This window comes from Nematostella vectensis, chromosome 3, assembly GCF_932526225.1.
Source record: "Nematostella vectensis chromosome 3, jaNemVect1.1, whole genome shotgun sequence".
Classification (NCBI taxonomy): domain Eukaryota; kingdom Metazoa; phylum Cnidaria; class Anthozoa; order Actiniaria; family Edwardsiidae; genus Nematostella; species Nematostella vectensis.
In genome coordinates this window covers 3,658,076-3,682,921 of record NC_064036.1, presented here as the reverse complement: position 1 = coordinate 3,682,921, position 24,846 = coordinate 3,658,076, and the positions used below count along the sequence as shown (strand labels likewise).

Sequence of the window (24,846 nt, the reverse complement as noted above, 5' to 3'; positions counted from 1 at the left end):
TACTTACACGAGCTTGGCCCTACTTACACGAGCTTGGCCCTACTTACACGAGCTTGGCCCTACTTACACGAGCTTGGCCCTACTTACACGAGCTTGGCCATACTTACACGAGCTTGGCCATACTTACACGAGCTTGGCCATACTTACACGAGCCTGGCTATACTTACACGAGCTTGGCCATACTTACACTAGCTTGGTGATACTTAGGAGCTTACGAGCCTGGCTATAGTACTCACCGAGACAGACGGTTCCGTTGCCGAAATATCCATCGTCGCACACACACCTGCGCCCGCCTACCACAAACTCGACGCAGTGCGCATGTCTATCGCACTTCATTGGGCAGCTCAGATCTAAAGCGGAGAAGTGAGAATCAAAAGTTATCTGTAAGTTATTATCCAGAAAAATGCCTCGAAAACAAGGAATTTATAAAACATTTGAGTTTCGAAAAGGCAATTGGTTAGAAGCACGATAATGAGCTGGCATGCCCTGATTGCCCACGCACGCCTCTGTGCGCATGCTCTGGGTTTCTTACCGCAGGATCCTTTCTTGATGACGGAAATGCGTGTGTTTGTCTTGCAGCTCTCTACCTCCAGGGCGCAAGGGTTTGGGTAGGTCTTGCCGTCTGACCCGCACACGGGCGCGTACTCGCGGGTACATGCCTCGTTACACACGCACACAGGCTGCCCGTAACGGACTACACATTCGTGCTTAGGGTGTGCGCACAGCGAGATCTCGCAAGGATCCTGGGGGCCTGGGAACAAAAGGTATAGTGATATCTCTTTTGATTGTACTGTGGGGAGGGGGAGGGGGAGTGGTTATAACCTATAGTGGCTATAGCTTATTCGATAAGTTCGTGATCTCCACCACTATAAAACTTTCAAAACCGTCACCCGACAAAAAAAAAACATCTGCATAGCGGAGGCTCAAGCATGATTTCGTTCTAATCGCATCTCGTCATTTATCTGATGCACAGGGTTGCGACACGGGGATTCTCACGCAACCACCTTATTAAAAATAGGATTATTAAAAAAATAAAAACTGATAAAACACCCGTCAAATAACGACGACACTTTACCCTTGATACAAAATTTGGTGCGCGGTTCAATGTCTCTCTGGGTGGCAAAACTAGGAGACACGCAGGCGACTTGTCGCGCTCGATATGTCGCCTAGCTTAGCCAGGCCTTTAGACGACAGAGCAAGAGACTATGATGTAAAAGAACGATTCCCCCGTATTAGGGTATGTTCCAATGTTGTCGTCCTTTAAAGTTATTTTTGTTAGGTACGACTCTTAATGGCTACCGTAGGGTACTTGGATCCAATCAACCGTTTCTATGACATGAAGTAATTGAAATGCATAGTGTGTGTGATTTTAGGCGCGGGGATCAACTTTATCAGTAAAAGTTTTCACAGTTGATTCGCAAATTATATAACGACGAGTACCAAACAATAGCCTGATTTATCAGACGTTCGTTTCACTTTCTCTCCCTTTCCCGTCTGATTACCTTTGCGAGAAGCCGTCAAACTGGGGATTTTTTCCGGCTCCCTGCCTTGGTTCGAATTTGTGTCACAAGTGAGTTGAAGTTATTCTCCCGTGTTTCCGGTCTTCTCTGATAAAGATACTAAACCGAAGGTCCCGTCTCTTCAAGCTGCAATACACTAACCTGAACCGAAGGGATGCAAAGGAACCACTTGGGACGCAACAAACCCTTTGGCAGTGACCACCCCCAGTGAGAGTGCTTACAATGCTTACTAACAATACACTCAAGGGGGTACTTGATTTGGAGCCTAGCTCTGGGTTACTTTACGCACCAGTCTAACTGGTGGAAATTGGATAAACATACAAATAAATAAGTCTAATGTCAGAATCGTTTACCATTAGACTACTTGTTTAGTTTGTGGTATTCTAATAGGTCCTAAATCTCCTTATTGATTCAGAAATTAGAAGAGGAAGCAAGGTTTAAATAGCGCAGATTCTAAAAGATTCTTTTGTCGGTTTAGGTTTCCGTTAGCCCTTCGGAAGTAAACCGGTGACAATGTAGAAACTCGAGTGCACGCAGATATGCGTCTAGTTGAATGTATTTCTACGGAGTTTTCACAAGTGTGTGTAACACGCAGATATGCGTCTAGTCGAATGTATTTCTACGTTGTTTTCACAAGTGTGTGTCACACGCAGATATGCGTCTAGTTGAATGTATTTCTACGTTGTTTTCACAAGTGTGGGTCACACGCAGATATGCGTCTAGTCGAATGTATTTCTACGGAGTTTTCACAAGTGCGTGTAACACGTAGATATGCGTCTAGTCGAATGTATTTCTACGGAGTTTTCACAAGTGCGTGTAACACGCAGATATGCGTCTAGTTGAATGTATTTCTACGGAGTTTTCACAAGTGCGTGTCACACGCAGATATGCGTCTAGTTGGATGTATTTCTACGGAGTTTTCACAAGTGCGTGTAACACGCAGATATGCGTCTAGTTGAATGTATTTCTACGGAGTTTTCACAAGTGCGTGTAACACGCAGATATGCGTCTAGTTGAATGTATTTCTACGGAGTTTTCACAAGTGCGTGTAACACGCAGATATGCGTCTAGTTGAATGTATTTCTACGGAGTTTTCACAAGTGTGTGTCACACGCAGATATGCGTCTAGTTGAATGTATTTCTACGGAGTTTTCACAAGTGCGTGTCACACGCAGATATGCGTCTAGTTGAATGTATTTCTACGGAGTTTTCACAAGTGCGTGTCACACGCAGATATGCGTCTAGTCGAATGTATTTCTACGGAGTTTTCACAAGTGTGGGTCACACGCAGATATGCGTCTAGTTGAATGTATTTCTACGTTGTTTTCACAAGTGTGTGTCACACGCAGATATGCGTCTAGTTGGATGTATTTCTACGTTGTTTTCACAAGTGCGTGTCACACGCAGATATGCGTCTAGTTGAATGTATTTCTACGTTGTTCTCACAAGTGCGTGTAACACGCAGATATGCGTCTAGTTGAATGTATTTCTACGGAGTTTTCACAAGTGCGTGTAACACGTAGATATGCGTCTAGTCGAATGTATTTCTACGGAGTTTTCACAAGTGTGTGTAACACGCAGATATGCGTCTAGTCGAATGTATTTCTACGTTGTTCTCACAAGTGTGTGTAACACGCAGATATGCGTCTAGTTGAATGTATTTCTACGTTGTTTTCACAAGTGCGTGTCACACGCAGATATGCGTCTAGTTGAATGTATTTCTACGGAGTTTTCACAAGTGTGTGTCACACGCAGATATGCGTCTAGTTGAATGTATTTTTACGGAGTTTTCACAAGTGCGTGTAACACGCAGATATGCGTCTAGTTGAATGTATTTCTACGGAGTTTTCACAAGTGTGTGTCACACGCAGATATGCGTCTAGTTGAATGTATTTCTACGTTGTTCTCACAAGTGCGTGTAACACGTAGATATGCGTCTAGTCGAATGTATTTCTACGGAGTTTTCACAAGTGTGTGTAACACGCAGATATGCGTCTAGTCGAATGTATTTCTACGTTGTTCTCACAAGTGTGTGTAACACGCAGATATGCGTCTAGTTGAATGTATTTCTACGTTGTTCTCACAAGTGTGTGTCACACGCAGATATGCGTCTAGTTGGATGTATTTCTACGGAGTTTTCACAAGAGTGTATCACACGCAGGATTCTCTCTCCAAGTAGTAGTAACGCTCCTGAGCCCGCGATGTTAGGGTTATAAGTTCCAGATGTTGTTCGGATTTCTCCTGTTTGAACCACACCAAACCCTTCAATACTTTTATCATTGCCTTGCGAAAATCATCAATGAAGATGAAATATATGGCTGGACCAAACGCGGGATTAATATGAAATAGAATGTGCAGTACTTCAATGGCTGTAAGGAGTGTGTGATCATATTTTAGATAAACCACACCGAGAAATTCGAGCCGTAATAGGGCAAGGACTGTGTATAAAGGCGCTGTGCAAAATACAAAAAGAAGCAATGAGCAGACAACCATATGAACAGCAGAGCGAAAAGTTTTCAGTCTTCTCTGTTGTTGAGCTTCAGGAAGATTTATAGCGGCCTGGCCATGGACGAGTGTTCGTACGATCTTAAGGTTGATGCTCAGAATTGAGATGACAAGGCACAAGTACAGACCATTCGTGCATACATAATATACTGCTGTGGGTTTGGTATAGAAACAGCCACAAACCTTCTTGACACCAGAAATAAAAAGCATAGGAGCATTTATAAGGCCAGGCAATATCCAAGATATGAAGATAAGTAAAATCAAGCGTTGATCTCGGTGCGGCCGTTGTATTGCGGAGGATATCGCTTTCAGCCGTTCAATTGAAATTATTAAAAGAGTCACTAGAGAAACCCAATGTGTCGAGTTCAATAACCATAATGTTAAAGTGCAAGAGAATTCGCCTAAAAAACCGCCAGGCCAGTCCGTTTGTGTTAGGTAGATCTTTAGAGTAAAGAGTATTTGTAGCAAAAGCATCATCAAGTCGGCTATTGCCATGTTAGCCATTAACAGGTTTATAGTCTTCCATCGGACTCTTTTCGCAAGCACCAAGAGAATCACCGTCGCGTTAGATACGAAGCCACCAACGATTATTACCGCGAATGAGATGATAGCGTATTCCATATCTTCCACATCTCGATTGCCTTTGCTTGAGTTTGTGCTATTTGAGATGCTGGAAACGGTCCAATTGACTTGCTCGAAGTTCGCCATGGTTCAAATGGCTCGTTTTGTTCTTATCTCTCGTTGTTGCAGAGGTTAAGTAGGTTCTCAAATAAACGTTATGATGCAGAGTGCTGGGTATGGTTGGCTTTGCTAGTATGCTAGTATGGTATTGTTTCAATTATGGTGGTTGAAAAATTGCCATCGTTTGATAATAGGAAACATGCTGTGTTTAATGTATAAGCTGGTTACACTATAAATATTGAATAAATACTAGTCTATAACTAGGAATATATTTAAAGATATGGAAATTCTCGGAGCAATGGCCGAGACACTGTTCAATGGTAAATTTCCTTGGATTTTCTATTTTTGGTTTTTAAATTATGGACAGTTTCAAGAACGTTGTCTTAGAGCATTTGCGATTCTAGTGATCGATTGTAAAACGCGACGCATTTTTGGATAGCAAAATCGTCGTCAAGACTGGCTCTATCAAGACTGGTTCCCTGCGGGGTTGCCTCCCAGCAATGAGCAAACATTATGCCATATGACTATATATGCTAATATGGCTGGCTGAACACGCGTCAAGAAATGTCTGAGGGACGGGAGGTAATGTCCATGTGCCTTAGCCTGCTTGACTTTGCTGATGTGACAAATCCAATTCAGCGTGAAGTATTGTTTAGATATATATGACCTACCAAGGACCACTGGATCTGCTATAAGCCGTCTATCCGGCCATTATCCCCCCCCCCCCCCCCCCAAATTTTGAAATCCTGGATGCGCCCCTGAAATGACATCACAGTCAGTTCGAAATGTTATCTTAAGTGGGCAGTTATGTCAGATTTTCTCGTACGATTTTCTCGCTACGAATTAGAATTTAATCCTAGTCTTTTGTAACTTGAACTATGCATGTGGAAAAGCACTTTACACTGGTGATAACAAATTGTTTTAAAACATCTGCTAGTTAAGCCACTTTTAACAGAGCAAAGTGACCACCAACGCAAAACGCTAACTAAAACCAAGAGACCGTGATGTAAGAGAGCGATTCCCCCGTATTAGGGTATGTTCCAATGAAGTCGACCTTGAAAGTTATTTTTAGAACAAACAGTTAAAGATACGCCTATGATTGGCTAGCGCTCACGTGTCCTAGCAACACGAGTTTTATGCACGATCACATCTTGAGCGATGTGAACCGACAAAGGCTATTATGGAAACCCTCTGACCAAAGATATCTTTTTTACGAACGCTATGAAGAATGTTCTTCCGTAGGCTACATTGGATCCAATCAACCGTTTCTAGGACATGAAAGACATTAAAATACATAGAGTGTGCGAGACGCGGAGATCAACTTTCCCAGTAAAAGTTTTAACAGCTATTTCGCATATATAATAACGACGAATACCAAACAACAGCCAGAAGTGCTGTGATTTCTTACTACATTTGAGCCCTAAGTTAAAATTATCTTAACCCTATTTAGACTGAGCAGGGGCTCATAAGTAGGGGCAATCATCTGTATTATATAATTGTCACGGCGTTTCCTAGGATCAGGCTATTTTTAGACGCACGGATTAGCCAATCAGATGATAGGGCGGAAAAATTGACTTTGTTTCAAGGAATCTAAAATGGCGATGTTTTACTGCTCATAGTAATGATAAATGCATAATATAAGCTTTTAAAGTGTCATCTAGTAAATTTAGTGACATTTTTAACAGTTTTGAGAGAGCAAAATTTCCCCACACCTCCCCCCAAATACCCGAAGTAAAAAAATTCTAGCGCTGTTGTAAAACTTGTCACCTAAACAAACTTATAAAGTCAAAAGAGGCATTTAGATCTGAGAAACAGGAACAAAATAAAAAAAACCACTACTTTTTAGTTTTTGGGAAACCTGTGTGAAAAAAAAAGGTTGCCATGGTAACATACCGTCCGCAGATGGATTTTAGGAAAAGTCACCAAGTTTTAGCCTCTTAGCTTCTATGGTTCAGATGTTATAGCAAGTTATAGCGTAGTCGCGAAGCCGGTTGACGACAACTTTTTGTCAATCCACTGTATGGTGCGCGACGCACCATATGTGGATGCTATGATTGACAATCTAAAAATAGCTGTTCGTTCTTAAAATAGCTGTTAAGGACGACATCATGGGCCACGGGATTCGTTCTCTTACATCATGGTCCTTTGCCAAAACGCATACAACACTCGATTGCAAAAGCGCCATTTTTAAGATTTTACAGAAGCACAAAAATAATTTATCTCCCGCAGTAAAAAGGACTAATGACCTTCAGACCTCCGTGTGTCTCAAGAAAAACACACTAAAAGAATACAGTAATAAATCTATCTCCAAAAATATCATCGTAGAGGAGAAATCTTATTCTAGACAATTTCGGAAGATGTGTAACCAAAAACCTTCGAGCGCACGGAAAATCAAATCCGAAAAAAAAAAAATTGGAATACTTGCCGTAGTTTCATTGCATAGATAGATTAATTGTAGCTAAAACACATATCTAAAACTGCAAGACTTTTGAACAACTTCAATTCAATCCAGGTGCATAAACGCTTATTTAATCAAATCGAGATGATGCACAACACTTCTTCATATTTTATCAGATCAAATCTCGATATAAGAAGTATGAGTACTCTTCGATTCTTTTTACAAAAGCAAAAGGTTTGTTCATTACAAATAGTTGGCGGTCATTTTGTTTTTTCAGACCCACATACCTTATATGTCACATCGATTTTCATTAAAAATTATGGAATCGACCACCAAATAATACACTAAGCCCAAGAAAGCCAACGAAGCGAGGATTAACGATACACTCTCTTATTCACAAAACCCAACATATTAACTCACAACTCAGTTAGGATCACGTTAAAAATTATAGCCTGTGTAGCAAGCGTTTCTTGACATTAAGCAAGTCTCACCCAGTAGAAGCCAAACTCAGATTAATTAAATTTGATTTATATTACCGAAATTCCTATTTCGTTTGCTTTTTAAGCTGGGAGGGAGGGGAGGGGGAGAGGGGCATTAAATAAAAGGGGCGTTTGTTAGATAGGGGCGTTCATTACAAACTTGTAACCTTAAGGGGGGGGGGGGGGGTATTAGATAGGAGGCGTTCTTTAGATAGGGGGCGTTTATTAGATCATTTACGGTATTTCGTCAATCTAGATACCGCACTTCTACCAGCCATTAGTATATTAACTTTTTTTTTTAGATTAGGAACCTATTTAAGAACCTAAGTAGCCTAGAATTTAAAATATTAACCGTTGAAAAAGAACCTGTTTAGGCTAACCAGGAAAAACTTAGGTTCCTATGAGCGGGTAAGAACTGTATGATGAATATGAACTAAACGGCGATCTCCGAAAAACCGTGCAGGTGATTAGGCCACGACTAAAAATCCAAGCAGGATTTAGTTCTAATCGCATCTAGTCGATCATTTATCCGATGGACAGGGTTGCGACACGGGGATTCTCACGCAACCACCTTATTAATCAAAAGGCAAGGCCCTTGCCAAGTCGTGGATAATAAAATGGTAATTTAGGACAAAAGCTTGGTTTTTGTGCATTTTAACCCACTTAAGGGTAAAATGGTATGTAGAGTATGGACCAAACCAATAAATTTCTTGGTTTTATTTATACATAGGGTATTTTGTCTTAGACAAGTGTAAACAATGTTACTACTGTGATGTTGGAATAACTGCTTCAGGTAAGTCTATGCCCATCTGATTGATTCCCTGGGGACAACCAGTCGACCCAGATACCATTGATGGAAAGGGGCCCTTTAGCCCTTTTTGGGTGATTTACAGACATTTAAAAAGCTGATTCCTGCCGTTGGCAAACGAAATTCAGTCTAGAAATGTTATTCATGGAGATATTGGAAACAATGCTAAGCGAAGAGCGGATAAATTCCTAACTATTGGAAACAATGCGTAGCGAAGTGCGGATAAATGCCGAAGCTTAAATTATAAGAGCAAGAATGTTTTGGAGCTAATTCAGCAAGCATGCATGCAAGAAATAAACAAAGAATTTGGTGCACGGCCAGCAGTAGTAGAGGGAAAGTGGAAATGGCTTACCGTGGCGTTTCATTATATATCGTAAAAGTTTAACTGATAACGGACTTTGAAACGAAACCTTATAGCTATTTATCGAATGTGGCTCGATTTTTTATTGGCAAGAAAGGCAGGAATGACGTTAAATCATAGTCTTAACCATCACCACCTTCAAAGAATTCAACTACGGCCGTCATGTTTTTTTTGACATGGTTTGGAAAACCGCTGACAATTCGCGGTTCCCACTTTATCTTTTCACCACCCTCCACCACCTACTAGTCTAACCTATCCACCTTTTTACCGTAATTACATTACTACCATCTCCACTCTACATTACCTTACTAGCCATCCTTCGCCATCACCCTCCAACATTACCACACCACTTTAGGCCCCTACGTCTTGGTACGAATACCCGATCCAAACCAAAAAGTTGTGATATTAGAAGAGTTATGATTTTGCTATGGGTTACACTTGAGTCGACGATTAGCCACGAGTGACACAACCCCGCTAACCGCAAAAAGTCCTGAATAGCTTTGCTATCCACGACTTAAAAATAGGCTTATAAAAAAAATAAAAACAAATAAAACACCCGTCAAATAACGACGATACATTAAAAGCTTACAATCGCTTAAATGAACGATTAAATACTCTGTTATTATTAGAGGAGACACGCAAAATGCGATCTATTTGTTTATTATTATTGATCCAAAAGAGTTTAATTACAAGCACGGCTTCATTGCGCTCGTGCTGTTCACGAAAATCACTTTGCGTACTAGCCTGCGTGCAGCCGGAAATAGTTCCATTATTACGGTAATAATGGAACTATTTGCGGCTGCACGCAGGCTATTTGCGTACTTGCTCGATCATGAAACGTAATTATTAGAGGTCAGGGGCATACAAAAAATGATCTCGTAAATTTAATTGCTAATACTTTTCACGAATCGCCAGGATCTTTAAGCTCTACGGCAGTACCTCTCCCGCTCGAAGAAGTATAAATAACAAAATGTATACGCTTGCATAGAGGCTAAAAACGTGCCAAAAGACATATTTGAATGGATTTCAGCGGCATTTTCACAAGTGTGTGTCACACGCAGATTCTCTCTCCACGTATTCTCTTATATTGTTTATGTAACTTCCCTGAACCCCTGATGTTAAGGTTCTAGGTTCCAGATGTTGTTCGGATTGCTCCTGTTTGAACCTCACCAAACCCTTCAATACTTTGTTAATTGCCTTGCGAAAATCATCAATGAAGATGAAATATATGGCTGGACCAAACGCGGGATTAATATGAAATAGAATGTGCAGTACTTCAATGGCTGTAAGAAGTGTGTGATCATATTTTAGATAAACCACACCGAGAAATTCGAGCCGTAATAGTGCAAGGACTGTGTATAAAGGCGCAGTACAAAAGGCAAAAAGAAGCAATGAGCAGACAACCATACGAACAGCAGAACGAAATGTTTTAAGTCTTCTCTGTTGTTGAGCTTCAGGAAGATTTATAGCGGCCTGGCCATGGACGAGTCTTCGTACGATCTTAAGGTTGATGCTCAGAATTGAGATGACAAGGCACAAGTACAGACCATTCGTGCATACATAATATACTGCTGTGGGTTTTGTATAGAAACAGCCACAAAACTTCGTCCCTGTCTTGACGCCACAAATAAAAGTCCCGGGAGCATTTATAAGGCCAGGCAAAAACCATGATACGAAGAGAAGTAAAAAGATCAGCGGCCGACTTCGACGCGGCCGTTCTACTGCGGACGATATCGCTTTCAGCCGTTCAATTGAAATTATTAAAAGAGTCACTAGAGAAACCCAATGTGTCGAGTTCAATAACCATATTGTTAAAGTGCACGAAAATTCGCCTAAAAACCCGCCAGGCCAGTCCGTTTGTTTTAGGTAGATCTTTAGAGTAAAGAGTATTTCTAACAAAAGCATCATCAAGTCTGCTATTGCCATGTTAGCCACTAACAGGTTAATAGTTTTCCATCGGACTCTTTTCGCAAGCACCAAGAGGATCACCGTCGCGTTAGATACGAAGCCACAAACGATTATTACCGCGAATGAGATAATAGCGTATTCCATATCTTCCACATCTCGATTGCCTTTGCTTGAGTTTGTGCTATTTGAGATGCTGGAAACGGTCCAATTGACTTGCTCGAAGCTCGCCATGGTTCAAATGGCTCGTTTTGTTCTTTTCTCTCGTTGTTGCAGAGGTAAAGTAGGTTTTCAAATAAATGATGCAGAGTGCTGGGTATGGTTGGCTTTGCTAGTGGGTGAGATACTATCCTTTATCAGTTCAATTATGGTATTGTTTCAATTTTTGGAAATTGCCATTGCTTGGTAATAGAAAACATTGTGTTCAATTTGTTAGTTGGTTACATTAAAGTAGATATATGTCACGAGCAAGCATTATGCCAAGTGACTACATAACATCACAGTCACTTCGAAATATAATCTTTAGTTGGGCAGTTACGTCAGATTTTCTCGTACAATTTTCTCGTTACGAATCAGAATTTAATCCTAGTCTTTTGTAACTTGTACTTTGCATGTGGGAAGCATTTTATTAGTAATAGCAAAACATCTGCTAGTGCAACCTTTTGCAACGGGCAGACCACCGAAACAAATCGCATCTCCCTTCCACGAGAGCAAAAATCCAATTATCTGAGAAACAATAAAAAAAAATAACCTATAAAATAGAAACGAAGACAACTAAGCTTTTTTCTCAATCACGATTCACAAAGTTTTAATAATTTAGATATTTCAGTGTAAAACTTCAATGCCTCAGTCATGATATTAACCCCTGGCAAACGGTTTCAACTAGAATTGGAATTTATCAAATGGCTATGTTGGATCGCGTTTGCCATTCCCAAATCCAGTGGAATGGTCAGTGACCGAAAGTGAAAGCGGCAGTTGAACGGATTTTCAAGGAGATTTAACTATTTATTCAACATAACAGACGTTTAACATTTCTAATGTGCTCTTGATTATCACCACGGAAGTCTTGTTGAAACCATTTATTTGCAAAGGTCTTTATTGTTTCACGTAATTAAATTGGTAACTGCTCTGTGTGAGATTTCCAACACTTGCAAAAAAAACTTTTCCGAATCGATTTGCTTTCGTACTTTACATGCTTTTTTTGCACTCTCTAGTGTGCGTTACTTAAGAAAAACTAAACACCGATTACGACGCATTAAGAAGTATAATGTTTCGCATTTAAAATTCCATAGGGGGAAAGCTCAATTATTTTGGTTGCGTTAAATTCCTCCCACACGTGCGTATTTTGGTAATCAAGTTCTACGTAAGAAACAGGAAAAATTGCATCGAATCCTGAGATGTCTCAAAACTTTCCTCATATAACATTTTGTACTAACAACCATCCAGCCGAACATATCACATGTATACAGGAGTGTAGCCAGAATTTCGAGCTGGGTTTCGTTTACGTATTTAGACCGCCTTTTAATCTTTGGTATTTGGTCTTTTTTTTAGGTATTTTGTAGGTTTAAAGGTATTAAGTTTATTATTGGAGCGGACCTTAGGGTTGAGTGGGAGGGCAATGACAAATTCAGGGATAAGAGATCTGGGTGCACGCCCCAAATACATTCATTTGGCAGCCCGTAAATACGTAGGCTGCTATAGCAACCGCACGACGTGACACTAAAAGGGGCTGCTAAGAAGACGAGTAGTTTCGCTGCTGTCTTTAATATGCCCTGAAAGAGGAGTCGATGTGTTTTACTTACTGCGGCACTCTCCCTGGCTGACGATCTTCAGTACTGTGTTCTTGAGGCAGCCCTGGACCTCCATGCTGGCTCTGTTGGGGTACGTCCTGCCGTCTGAGCCGCACACTGGGTTGTAGTCAGCGGTGACCGCCATAGGGCACTGGCAGGTGGGCGTGTTATTTACCATCCTGCACTGCTGGACGGGGTGGCTGCATAGGGACAGGCTACATGGATCGGGGGTACCTAGAGATGAGCAGTGATACCAGCTAAGGAATTATACACATGGTTTTATTCTAACCTATAATGAATGAATTTGCAAACAGCATCAACATTGGGTTTGGCAAAAATACGTGACATATTTGCGGGGGAAGGGGGGTCAGGTCGGGGAGGTAAAACAGTCATGCTTTAGTCTTTCTTCACCATGTTCGAGCGATGTGCTTCCCCAAGCATTTTCCCTTTTTGTTGACTGATTTAGAGGTGGCGCTAGCGAAAGTGAATGATGATTGCGCTGTTAATATACAGTCTGTAGATCGAGGAGGGGGTTGCGCTAGCGATGCTTAATGACTTAATGATGTTTGCGCAGCTAAGAGATGGGTCTGTCGATCTACTTATCAAGGATTCAATCACAGATTGTTTCTTGTATTGGAAATCATGCGAGAGACGACAACATGATCGCTAACGCTATGTTACGTGCCCTGGTTAATCTGAAGCCCTGCGCAAGTACTGCTGTCCAAAACAGGTAGAATTGTTGGCCATTCTGGCGCTATTTGTACACCATGTTGGGATAAGAGGAGGGGGGGGGTAGTTAGCCAAGCATCTTTCTTTGTGTATGTGTGTGCGGTCAATGTTGCGGTGCCTGTAATCTTGGCTTGTGTCGGCACTGTTTGCACGGGGTTCGATAATGAGATCTGACTTACACTGATCTTGACTGACGGCCCTCAGCACCATGTTTTTCTCGCATCCTGCGTTCTCCATGGTCATGCGGTTTGGGTAGATCTTGCCGTCAGATGCGCACACGGGCCGGTACTCTAGAGTGGTGACCGTACGACACACGCACTCGGCAGTGTTATTCACCAGAACGCGGCACTTGTGCTGTGGGTGTGTACACAGCGAGATATCGCACGGGTCTTGCGACACGCCTGAAAATGGTGCGTCAAATATTGATTATCATAAAAGGAAAGTAAATCAAAATTAATCAAATAGACACGCATTCGTTGTTGCGCTACCTACCAGGATCTATCTAAATGTCTGGTTTGTAAAAAACTCGTAGTAAATCAACCTTTGGGGGTGTTAATTCGCTTTGGGGCTATTGACAACGCGCTATTCCCAAATGAGACCAAATGAGGCTGGAAACTAGGAATTCGGGTGTAAAAGTTCGTTAACGAGACATAACTGATCTTGCCTGGAAACTAGGAATTCGGGTGTAAAAGTTCGTTAACGAGACTTACTGATCTTGGCTTAGGAATTCAAGTGTAAAAGCTCCTTAACGAGATTTACTTATCTTGGCTGGAAACTAGGAATTCGAGTGTAAAAGTTCGTTAACGAGACTCACTGATCTTGGCTTAGGAATTCGAGTGTAAAAGCTCCTTAACGAGACTTAATTATCTTGGCTGGAAACTAGGAATTCGAGTGTAAAAGCTCGTAAACGAGACTTACTTATCTTGGCTGGAAACTAGGAATTCGGGTGTAAAAGTTCGTTAACGAGACTTACTGATCTTCGCTGGAAACTAGGAATTCGGGTGTAAAAGTTCGTTAACGAGACTTACTGATCTTCGCTGGAAACTAGGAATTCGGGATTTAAAAGTTCGTTAACGAGACTTACTGATATTGCCTGGAAACTAGGAATTCGGGATTTAAAAGTTCGTTAACGAGACTTACTGATATTGCCTGGAAACTAGGAATTCGGGATTTAAAAGTTCGTTAACGAGACTTACTGATCTTGGCTGGAAACTAGGAATTCGGGTGTAAAAGTTCGTTAACGAGACTTACTGATCTTGGCTTAGGAATTCGAGTGTAAAAGCTCCTCAACGAGACTTAATTATCTTGGCTGGAAACTAGGAATTCGGGATTTAAAAGTTCGTTAACGAGACTTACTTATCTTGGCTGGACACTCGCCCATCTGTTGGACCTTGACGTCCTTGCCCTGTCTGCACGTGTACAGCTTTAGGAAGCACTCGTTGTCGTAAGTCCACCCGTCCGAGCCACACACTTTGGACGAATTCTTGGGGCACTCGTTCACAACGCACTCGCACATGGGCTCGCCGGACCTGACGACACACTGCTGCTGTTTGTGGGTGCATTTGATGTTCCCGCACGGGTTCTTGGGCTCTTTAAGGGAAGCACATAGATTTAGGCACTGCCTAAAAGCGGAGCTCCAAACCTTCAATTTGCTTATTTTCGTTCAATGATTACAATGTTAAGATTTTCTACTGCTTTTGACGCTACCTATGACGTCACACATCACGTGACTTTCTCCTTGAACTACATGACAGGCCTCTAAGTTTAGTTGTATGGTGTTTCTGCCATGAGATATTGACAAATTTATGACGTCATCGATGACGTCACACAACACGTGACCGTCCTGTTTCACACCACTTCGACACTCATGACCTCTTTCAATATCAGTTGCCTTACGATTCTATATCATGAAATATGATTATATTATATTTGCTACCATATTTTTCTTGTATACCACGTTTTCTTAAGTATGGTGCTCCGCTAGCATTGTTATAAGCGCTCTAAATAGTTCGCTTGTACTCGTTTGTACTCACAGTCCTTTGTTATTTGTGTTCGCGGTATCGTGAAAATACATCCTAACAGCTCCCTACTCACCCTTCCTAACACACGTCCCGTTCCTAACAACCTTCAAGTTCATGCTCTTCTGGCAGCCGGCGGAGTCCATGGTGCACACGTTAGGGTATGTCTGTCCGTCGGACGCGCACACAGGTCTGTAGTCCGCCGTGCATGGGCGTGGCTGGCATACACAAGCGGCAGAGCCGTTCATGTTGATGCAGGTCTGCAGGGGGTGACTGCACAGAGAGATCTCGCATGGATCTTGAGCTTCTGTGGATCACACGCGCCATAATAATTAGGCTTGAGGCAGCCTTGCTATTATCAACATGTTAGGACTCAAATAACCATTATTTAAAAGCACACCGGTAGGAATCGAGCTATTAGGAGCTTGCTGAAACAAACATTGTTGCATGAGATATAAACTTCGTTTTTCTCTACTTCGGTTCTCCGCCCGCCCCTGCCCACTTTCTAGGGTAGACCTGGAACATTGACCTGCTGAAGCTTTGCAAAGGCGGCCGTGTTTAACGAACAATTAGCTAGCAGAACTAGACGCTATTTGGGTGCGTTAAAATGCAGTCTGCAATATTTTTATAGCTTCCCAGTGAATAGCTAGGGCGCAGCCCTCTCGCCCATTGGCCGTTATGAAGGGGTTTATTATTTAAAGAGAATTACACGATTGTACACACGTTAAAAATTATATATATATATACCTGTGCAACCCCCAAGAGAATATCTAGGACTGCGCACCCCTAAGAATATCTAGACATGCGCACCACCCCCCTTAGAATAGACCTTCGACCCCCTCTTCAGAATATCTATACCTGTGCACCCCCATGAGAACATCTAGACCTGTGCAGCCCCCATGAGAATTTCTAGACCTGTGCACCCCTCCTTAAAATATCTAGACCTGCGCAACCCTAAGAATATCTAGACATGCGACCCACCCCCCCCCCTTAGAAAAGACCTTCGACCCCCCATGAGAATATCTAGACCTGTGAAGCCCCTGAGACTATCTAGACCTGCGTACCATCCTCCCCTGAGAATATCTATACCTGCGAGTCCCCTCCCCTCAGGATATCTATATCTTCGTACATCCCCTCAGTAAATCCCTGCTACGCGCCTGATCTCCGTAACGTAGTTTACTACACTTCTACATGCCTATATAATAACGGGTGGTTAAACACTAAAACAGAATAAATAGCCTCGCTTCCACTTACTACAAGAGTCCTTATCTGCCACAACAATATTCTTCTTGGACTCGCAGGCGGTTTTCCTTAACTCGCAGTCATCCTTGTAGATCTTGCCGTCCGATCCACACACAGGAGAAATGACAGGGCTGCATATCGACGGGGGGCACTTACACACTGCAACGCCGTTGTTCACGTAACATTTGGAATAGGGACCACAGTCGATGAGATTACATGGGTTTTCTGTTGAGTGGGGAAATATACAATTTAAATCTTTCTCGCTTCTTTCATCTTATAAGAAATACAAAAAAATACTAAAAATTCTATTAGCCCCCTTCCTACCCTCATCCCTTAAGGTGTTCCATAGCTTCACACAGTATATTTTTCATTTGAAGATATCATGGGTCTCGTCACACTGCTATCGGCCGCAGTATCTCTCAGATACACCTTTAACTTAATGATTTTTTGAAATAGTTATGTGCTATAATCCTTCACCCTTCATCAATTTTCTTCCTTTTTCTTTCGTCCTAGCTGTATAGACTACGAACATCCTTAAACCTTTCGTAATGTTTTACATACTACAGACATCGTTCTTTCTAACATAACCTGTATGGTGTCGCCCTGTTCAAAATCACGTACCTTTGCACTCCATGCCGACTTGCACAAAGCCAGGCTTACACAGGCAGCGTCTCTCACTGTTCATGAATTCCACACACTCTGCATTAGGGCCACATGGCTTAGGACAGACTAGAGCATCTGCAAGGAAGATAAGACCATTATCAGTACATTTAATTTGCTTGTAAGCATGCACCAATATAATTGACAAAAATGCCACTTAGTGGGATTGTCCGCAGAAAAAAAGGAAAAAGCTTAAACGGAAATTTTCGGTTCCTGTGCCCGCTTCGAGAGATCGAGCGTTTCTAATTATTGCCATTCTCACAGGTGACGCCGGTATTTCCCACCTGTCATGAGCACGCAGTCTTTCTGGCAACCGTTGAAGCAGCATTTATGCTGTCCGGGACACTGGTCGTCCGCATCGCACATGCTGCCGCGCTTGTCGCACATTCCGGACAGTCCCTTCCATGGCTTCGGACACTTGCCCAACTTAGCTAAGAGTACAACAACATGGATATTTCAATTCGAGTTTTCTTCAATCAAAATCGACTCTACAACGTTACAGATAGTAAGGCGTTAGTGTTTGTAATGCCCAGGGCAACTTTATCAATTCTTATATATTCTATACGCCACACTAAGCTTCGCTTAATACTTAGTTGACTGACCACAAGCGCCTTGGCTGACGACCGTGAGCTTGGTGTCCCGGATGCAGGCGTCCGCGTCCATGTCGCACCTGTTCGAGTAGGTCTTGCCGTTAGACGCGCACACGGGGTCGTAGATATCGGGACACGCACTGAAGCACTCGCACGTGGCCGTCCCGTTAACAAGCAAGCACCTCTTTCCCTTGTCACACAGGGTAATCTCACATGGGTCCACCGCCTTTGGGCCTGTGTGGAAATTACAAGACGAGTAAGATGGCAAAGGAAGGCGCGTAAAACAGCGTCAACGTAAGGCTTAAAGACGCCATAAGGGCACATCGGCTTTTTTTTTTTTTTTTGTCGCGCTGGGCTTTTGTTGAAGGCCAATAGATGTTGGAGAGTCGTGGAGGGCTAATTTGATGAAGTTGACCGATAATGTAATGCGACAATCCCGGTTACTCACTTTCCACGTAGAGAATATCCACATAATAAACAGTCTACCGAATGCCATTTTAATAAATGTGTTTATGTTGGGCATTCGGAATTCGCGCCTTGCGCGTTCCCTAGAGGTTCACTCATGCCTATATATTTAGCTAATTACATTCGTCTTTCACTTGACCTTACCAGTTTGCATAACGTGTCGTTTTTTTTTCCGGGGTTGTTTTTCCCCAGTCTTCTACAAACATGAACATGTTTGTATATTTTACATTACATCTATACTTGTAATATCGTCTCCAATAAACTGGTACGCGTCACTCCTCACACCTTGTGTGTTGTTTATGTAAAATATACAATATAAACATTTTCTGTGCGAAGGATCGCAGAGACTAAGCACAGAATTTTGGTTAAAATTGTCCTTGACGAAGTAAAAACGGGCGAATGGAAGTCTATAGCCGGCGCGCATACTAAAATACTCAATAGACAACTAGGAATAAAAATACGACATCTCACATTCTCCCTGGCTGACGATCCTCAAGATCATGTTCTTCTCGCATCCTGCGTTCTCCATGGACATGCGGTTAGGGTAGGTTTTCCCGTCTGACGCGCACACGGGCGTATAGTCCGCGGTCATCATCTGTCGACACTTGCATACGGCAGTGTTGTCGATGTTATGGCACGTGTGCTGAGGGTGACTGCACAGGGAGATTTCACATGGATCCAGGGGTTGGCCTAGAAATACAAAATAGAGAGGATTACACCTGCGACTAGAATTCAAGAAGGGAGTAGGATTCTAGAGGAGATAGATAGAAGTAGGTCTCAACGGTTTCAAATTTGGCAAGATACATATATACACAACTAGCTTTCTTAATAAGGTACCGGCTCAGAAAACATAGCGATCACCAAAGTTTTACGATGTTTACGGTACGGTTAGCACCCATCCATCTATTGGCTCGTGTCAAAATACTTTTGTGTTCGCTTAGCACCAGAGATCCCAGTGCCTTAACCTTGCTAGGAAAGAGGAGTCTTATTTAGTCGCATACCACTAGCCAGCTTGGGATTAGGCGGGCAAGGTCCTTGGCTCACAACTGTCAAGTTCTTGCTCTCTTGGCATGCAGTCTGGGTCAGCGTGCACTCGTTAGAGTAGGTCATCCTGTCCGATCCGCACACATCGGATCGATTGGCCGAACACTTGAACATGGGACATTCGCATCGAGGGACCCCGGAAACGAGGATGCACTTCTGAAGAGGATGGCTACACAGCGTGACGTCACAAGGATCATCCAGCTCTGCAATCAAACACTTGCGTTACACTTTGGCCTATCTCTCTTTACTCATGTTGACTCAAGTTCATCGGGAAACTGTCAGAGGACTATATTATTAAAGGATGGATCTTCTTTACTAGATGACAAATTATGTTATTTATAAGGGCGTAATCATCACGTGTACTTACTGCACTTAGAGGGTAGTGAGGGCGTTATCATCTTCTGCTGTTTGCATGCCGCTGCACGCATCGCGCACTCGTTACTGTACATGTTGCCGTCCGAGCCACAGACCGGCGAATAGTGGAGCGGACAAATACTCGGACAGACACACTGAGCAGATCCGTTCACAACTTCACACTGCGCGTAGAAACCACAGCGGCGCTTGCCGCAGGGGTCTGATAAGCACGAGAAGAATATTATTTACTAATGGCAACTGATTCAAATCCAATGCCCAAGGTCTCAATCTCCTTGTCCTCCTAAACGTCTTTATTCAATAAAATGGGGAGGGAGAGAGAAAGAACGTAGAACGATTGAGGTGCTAGGGGCGAAAAGGATTTATCTTATTGTGTCAAGATGTTCGTTTACCGTTTGACTCGCACTCCCCAGGGTAGGCGACAGTGACCATGGTGCTCTTGAGGCAGGCGCTGGCTCGCATCTCACACTTGTTGCCGTACGTCTTGCCGTCTGTACCACACACAGGCATGTACTCGTAGGTGCAGAAGATCGGGCACTTACATGAAGTACTACCGTCATCCTCCACCTGGCACTGAGCGTAGTAATCGCAGCTCACATTATCGCAAGGATCTAAGTTGTGCAATAATCAATAATAGGTTGTAAGGATTTTCGCACAATTTACTTCATCGTATCTAAGAGAAATAATAACATAGGTCAATGATAGGAAGTAACCATTTTCACACACCAGACTATTCCACAGACATTGGAGAAAATATAACCACATTGAGTCAATGTAAGGCAGTAAGTATTTTCTGATACTTCATTTATTTTATTTAGACACTTCATTCAAACATATAAAATTACACTCAACAATAAAAACCAAATAGACGGACACAAGGTCAAAGCGAGGTCATTCCCTTCACTCCTGTCCATTGCACGGATCTAGCATGTAAAGCTAGATGACTATATATATTTACCGCTAGAGTTGCACAGAGGTTTTCCTCTTAATCTGGACCCAACAAGCTCGGCTCCGTCCGCGTCCACACACCAGCAAAAACCTGTGGAGCCGTGACACTGCATCTTCTCGTAGTTACCGTCGGGTTTACACGTGGGAAGGAAGCGGCCAATCGGTGGGTAGATCAGGTTGTCACGGTAATGCCGCTGACACTTACTCAGAGCTAAAAAATAAATCATTGGATAATATCGACTTAGAACTGAGTCAGACCATTTGCCTGGAAAAAGTCGAAACGAGATATTGACCGTGAGAAGAACAAATTACTTCTATCTACTTATGTAATAAAATAAAATAAATATTATTTGTACAAAGAAAATATATATAAAAAAACTGTTGTATCATCAATTCAATACCCTCAAAAACAGCTTTCATTTTGAGAATGTTCTAAAAACTTTACCGAGGCTATTCGATATGTAATTTGTCATTTTCGTCCATATCAACAGAAAAGCTTGAATAACAATGTCTACACGGCACATCTAAGCACACTTGACCCACTAACCTACGTCGGAGCAGTCCGGTTGTCCTCTCTGTCGTGTCCCGATCACTTCTTGTCCGTTGTCCGGGTGGGCACACCAGCAGTAGCCTGTTGATCCATGACACTGCACGTCCGCAAACTTTCCCTCTGAGGTGCAAAGGGGGACGAAGCGGCCGGGAGAGGCGATGCCGTCTGGACCAAGAGCGGCCTCCAACTGACTTTGACACACGGTCTTGTTAGCACCTAGGTAAACGCAAAGAGTCGTCTTAAGGGAACGAAAATGTTTTCAAACGCGCGAAAGCAAAGGAGCCGATGATCCATTCTACCACCTTGACTTCAACATCCATTTTACATCAGAGACAATTCTATCCGTCGCGTCTTCAACGCTATGTACTTGTTGTACTTATGCATAACTGCTGGCTATCCTTACCAGCCTTACCTGGCTTGACGCAGTCCTTCTGGCATCCGTTGAAGCAGCATTTCTGTGGCATTTGGCAGTCGGTGTCCTTGTCACACATGTCACCGCGGTAATCACAAGCCCCGGTGAGCCCCTTCCATGGCATAGGACACATCCCAGCACGGGGACCAGACACTACGACATAACCAATACAACGATCACTGCGCGATCAATACGACAACGGCAACAGTATACGTCACCGACTGGATACTACCACAGGTCCGTACCCAGGATTTTTCTTGGAGTGGTGCTAAATTCGAAAACGTGGATCTATTTTTTCCGGGGGGGGGGGGGGGGGGGGGGAAAGTGGTGTGGAGGGGGTGAGTTTTCTGATAAAAAACTGACCATCCCCTAAAGAACAAAAGGATGTTTTTACGTCTCCATGGGACGTTTATCATCGAATTTGGCTAAAAAAGGTTGACTTTTGAAGATTTATGAATTACCAGAGTAATCTAGAATGCCTACAAAGCTTATGCTTTTTAGTCTACAAATAGCATGACTTCTTCCAACATAACTACCCAAATAAGCTAAAACACACAAACAATTAGGGTGTGACAAGGGCTCCATTTTTTATTATTTAACTTACCCAAAGCAGTGCAGTTCGGCGGTCCCCTTATCTTGGATCCTAATAGCTCCACACCGTCCATATCCACACACCAGCAGAAGCCTGTGGAGCCGTGGCACTGCACCTCATCGTAGTTACCGTTGGGTTTACACTTGGGCAGGAAGCGACCAATCGGTGGGTAGATCAGGTTGTCACGGTAATGCCGCTGGCACTTGCTCAGAGCTGGAAGGAGAAATGAGAGAATTTAGTTGAACATCTAAAATTTTATCTAACCTTTTTGGATGACAAGATCGCGTTGTACTATCACAAACAGAAAACGTGGCATGCAAAAGCGAGATAAAGCCCAACGTTGATTACTGCGAAGTCTAGCTGGTTCGGTACACAGGACACTAGAGCTGGGTAAAGTGTAAAATTAAAAACTGACTGGATATTCCGGTTGAGAGTAAAAAAAATATATATAAAACAGTATGAAACTCGCTTGGCTCACTTACCTGCGTCGGAGCAGTCGGGCTGTCCTCTCTGTCGTGTCCCTGTCACTTCTTGTCCGTTGTCCGGGTGGACACACCAGCAGTAGCCTGTTGATCCGTGACACTGCACGTCCGCGTAACTACCGTCGTCGTTGCAGAGGGGTACGAAGCGACCAGGTGGGGCCACACCCTCTGCTCCAAGGGCTTTTTCTAGTTTCTTCTGGCAGTGCGTCTTGTTTTTCTCTGTATCGTTATAAAACAAATTCGGTTCGTCGAACATTGTGACACCATAAAACAAAATAAATAGGGGAAGCTAACCACGCTACTTTTTTGCTGTCATTACGAAAAAACTAACATGTAAGTTGAATCTCATAATGTTACTATCCATATCTTCACTATTCTTTTCTTCTAAACCCAAAACACATTGTAGTACATTATCTCTATCGCTTGGCTGATGACCTACCAATAGTAACGTTGCATTTGGGCGTTCCGCGCATGCGTGTCCCATCTATCTCTAGCCCGTTCTTGTCCACACACCAGCACTGACCAACCGAGTCGTGGCACTGGACGGGAAGGTAGCTTCCGTCGTCGGCACACCGAGGCACAAAAAGACCACCAATTGGTACATCACCAGACAGCTGGTCATCAGCCTTTTGTTTTTCCAACTGACATGTTGTCAAGTTCACTGCATGATAACAAAAAAAAAAGAAGTTTAAACGTGAAACCGCACCATAAAAGAAGCGTGACCAGCGCATTTAGACCTTCACTTGTCACTCATCCGTATACTTTCCTGGTCCTATTCCTTCTATAGCGCGGTTTCGCCTTTTTAAATATGAATCTTTAAAGATGAATTTGTGGTGGAGGTAAAATGGGGAAAAAGGAAATAAAATCAATCGATATGATTGAGGAGTTCGAGCGAAAGATAGTGATAGAGAGGAAACGAGCCGGACTGGCCCTGGTCCTAGGCCCTGCTACAGTAAATAATATCTAACAATACTATATCTGTAAAAATCTCATGAAATTTTTGACTGTAACTAACCGGGTTTGACACAGTCATACTGGCAGCCGGTGAAGCAGCATTTGAAATTCCCAAAGCAGTCCTTGTCGTCTTTGCAGAGGTCGCCCATTCTATCACAATACTTGTCATCTTTCCATGGCTTTGGACATCTTCCCAACGACTTGCCCGGCTTGTCTGGTCCGAGTTCGTTCTTTGGCGCAATACAGTCCATCTGGCATCCATTAAAGCAGCACTGTTGACCTTGACGGCAATCGCCATCTCGTTGACATCGGTCACCCATGCGATCACAGATCCCATCTAATCCCTTCCACGGGGCGGGGCAGGCTGCTGACCTGTTGTCCGGGCGAACTACCTCTCCAGGTTTGATGCACTGTTTTTGGCAGCCGTTAAAACAGCATTGCTGATTTGGACGACACTCGCTATCGCTCTGGCATTGGTCGCCCATGCGATCACAGATCCCATCTAATCCCTTCCACGGAGCGGGGCAGGCTTCTGACCTGTTGTCCGGGCGAACTACCTCTCCAGGTTTGATGCACTGTTTTTGGCAGCCGTTAAAACAGCATCGCTGATTTGGACGACACTCGCTATCGCTCTTGCATTGGTCGCCCATGCGATCACAGATCCCATCTAATCCCTTCCACGGAGCAGGGCAGGCTTCTGACCTGTTGTCCGGGCGAACTACCTCTCCAGGCTTGATGCACTGTTTTTGGCAGCCGTTAAAACAGCATTGCTGATTCGGACGACACTCGATATCGCTCTGGCATTGGTCGCCCATGCGATCACAGATCCCATCTAACCCCTTCCAGGGGGCGGGACAATCTGCAGATCTATTGTCCGGGCGCACGTCTGTCACGGGTTGGATACAATCATTCTGGCAGCCGTTGAAGCAACACTTCCAATCATTGGTGCAATCAGAGTCTCGTGAACACATGTCGCCTCTTCTATCGCAGATACCATCCTTGCCCTTCCATGGCTTCGGGCACTTACCAGGTCTTATTTCCATTCCTGTTCGATATGTGGGATGAGAGCAATGCTATCTATTTTGCGCTACAGTTTTAGCAATGATAATCATTGGGAAAATAACACAAATGGCGTTAAACCCGGCAGCGGTGATACATGCTGGAAGACAGTAACATAGACAGGTCACCCAGCATTTAACCTTGTAAATGCTATACGTCCCGAAATAGATCAATAACGTTCGTATGGCTGCTGATAAATAAAAGATCAGTGGCCCTCATATGGTAGCCCAACGTTAAACCCATTAAATTATTATACACGTGATATAGATCAGTCACCCTCAT

General features: G+C 43.2%; 1 protein-coding gene across 2 annotated transcripts in view; it reads right to left on the bottom strand.

The window, feature by feature from the left end:
* LOC5510061 (fibrillin-1) overlaps window positions 1–24,846 on the bottom strand; it is a 47,168-nt gene that overhangs the window by 11,032 nt on the left and 11,290 nt on the right. Inside the window, exons 14-34 of one of the 2 annotated variants that reach the window (XM_048724688.1) lie at window positions 23,567–24,550; window positions 22,991–23,212; window positions 22,552–22,770; window positions 22,082–22,282; window positions 21,478–21,630; window positions 21,063–21,281; window positions 20,526–20,726; window positions 19,960–20,178; window positions 19,563–19,769; window positions 19,153–19,398; window positions 18,623–18,841; window positions 17,699–17,920; window positions 17,381–17,527; window positions 17,058–17,174; window positions 16,449–16,661; window positions 15,271–15,501; window positions 14,533–14,766; window positions 13,356–13,577; window positions 12,460–12,681; window positions 533–751; window positions 237–350 (exon numbers count right to left, since the gene is read on the bottom strand). In XM_048724688.1, coding sequence (XP_048580645.1) covers window positions 237–350; window positions 533–751; window positions 12,460–12,681; window positions 13,356–13,577; window positions 14,533–14,766; window positions 15,271–15,501; window positions 16,449–16,661; window positions 17,058–17,174; window positions 17,381–17,527; window positions 17,699–17,920; window positions 18,623–18,841; window positions 19,153–19,398; window positions 19,563–19,769; window positions 19,960–20,178; window positions 20,526–20,726; window positions 21,063–21,281; window positions 21,478–21,630; window positions 22,082–22,282; window positions 22,552–22,770; window positions 22,991–23,212; window positions 23,567–24,550 — 5,031 coding nt within the window. The remainder of the gene's footprint in view (window positions 1–236; window positions 351–532; window positions 752–12,459; window positions 12,682–13,355; window positions 13,578–14,532; window positions 14,767–15,270; window positions 15,502–16,448; window positions 16,662–17,057; window positions 17,175–17,380; window positions 17,528–17,698; window positions 17,921–18,622; window positions 18,842–19,152; window positions 19,399–19,562; window positions 19,770–19,959; window positions 20,179–20,525; window positions 20,727–21,062; window positions 21,282–21,477; window positions 21,631–22,081; window positions 22,283–22,551; window positions 22,771–22,990; window positions 23,213–23,566; window positions 24,551–24,846) is intronic. The other variant, XM_048724689.1, reaches the window with a different exon arrangement.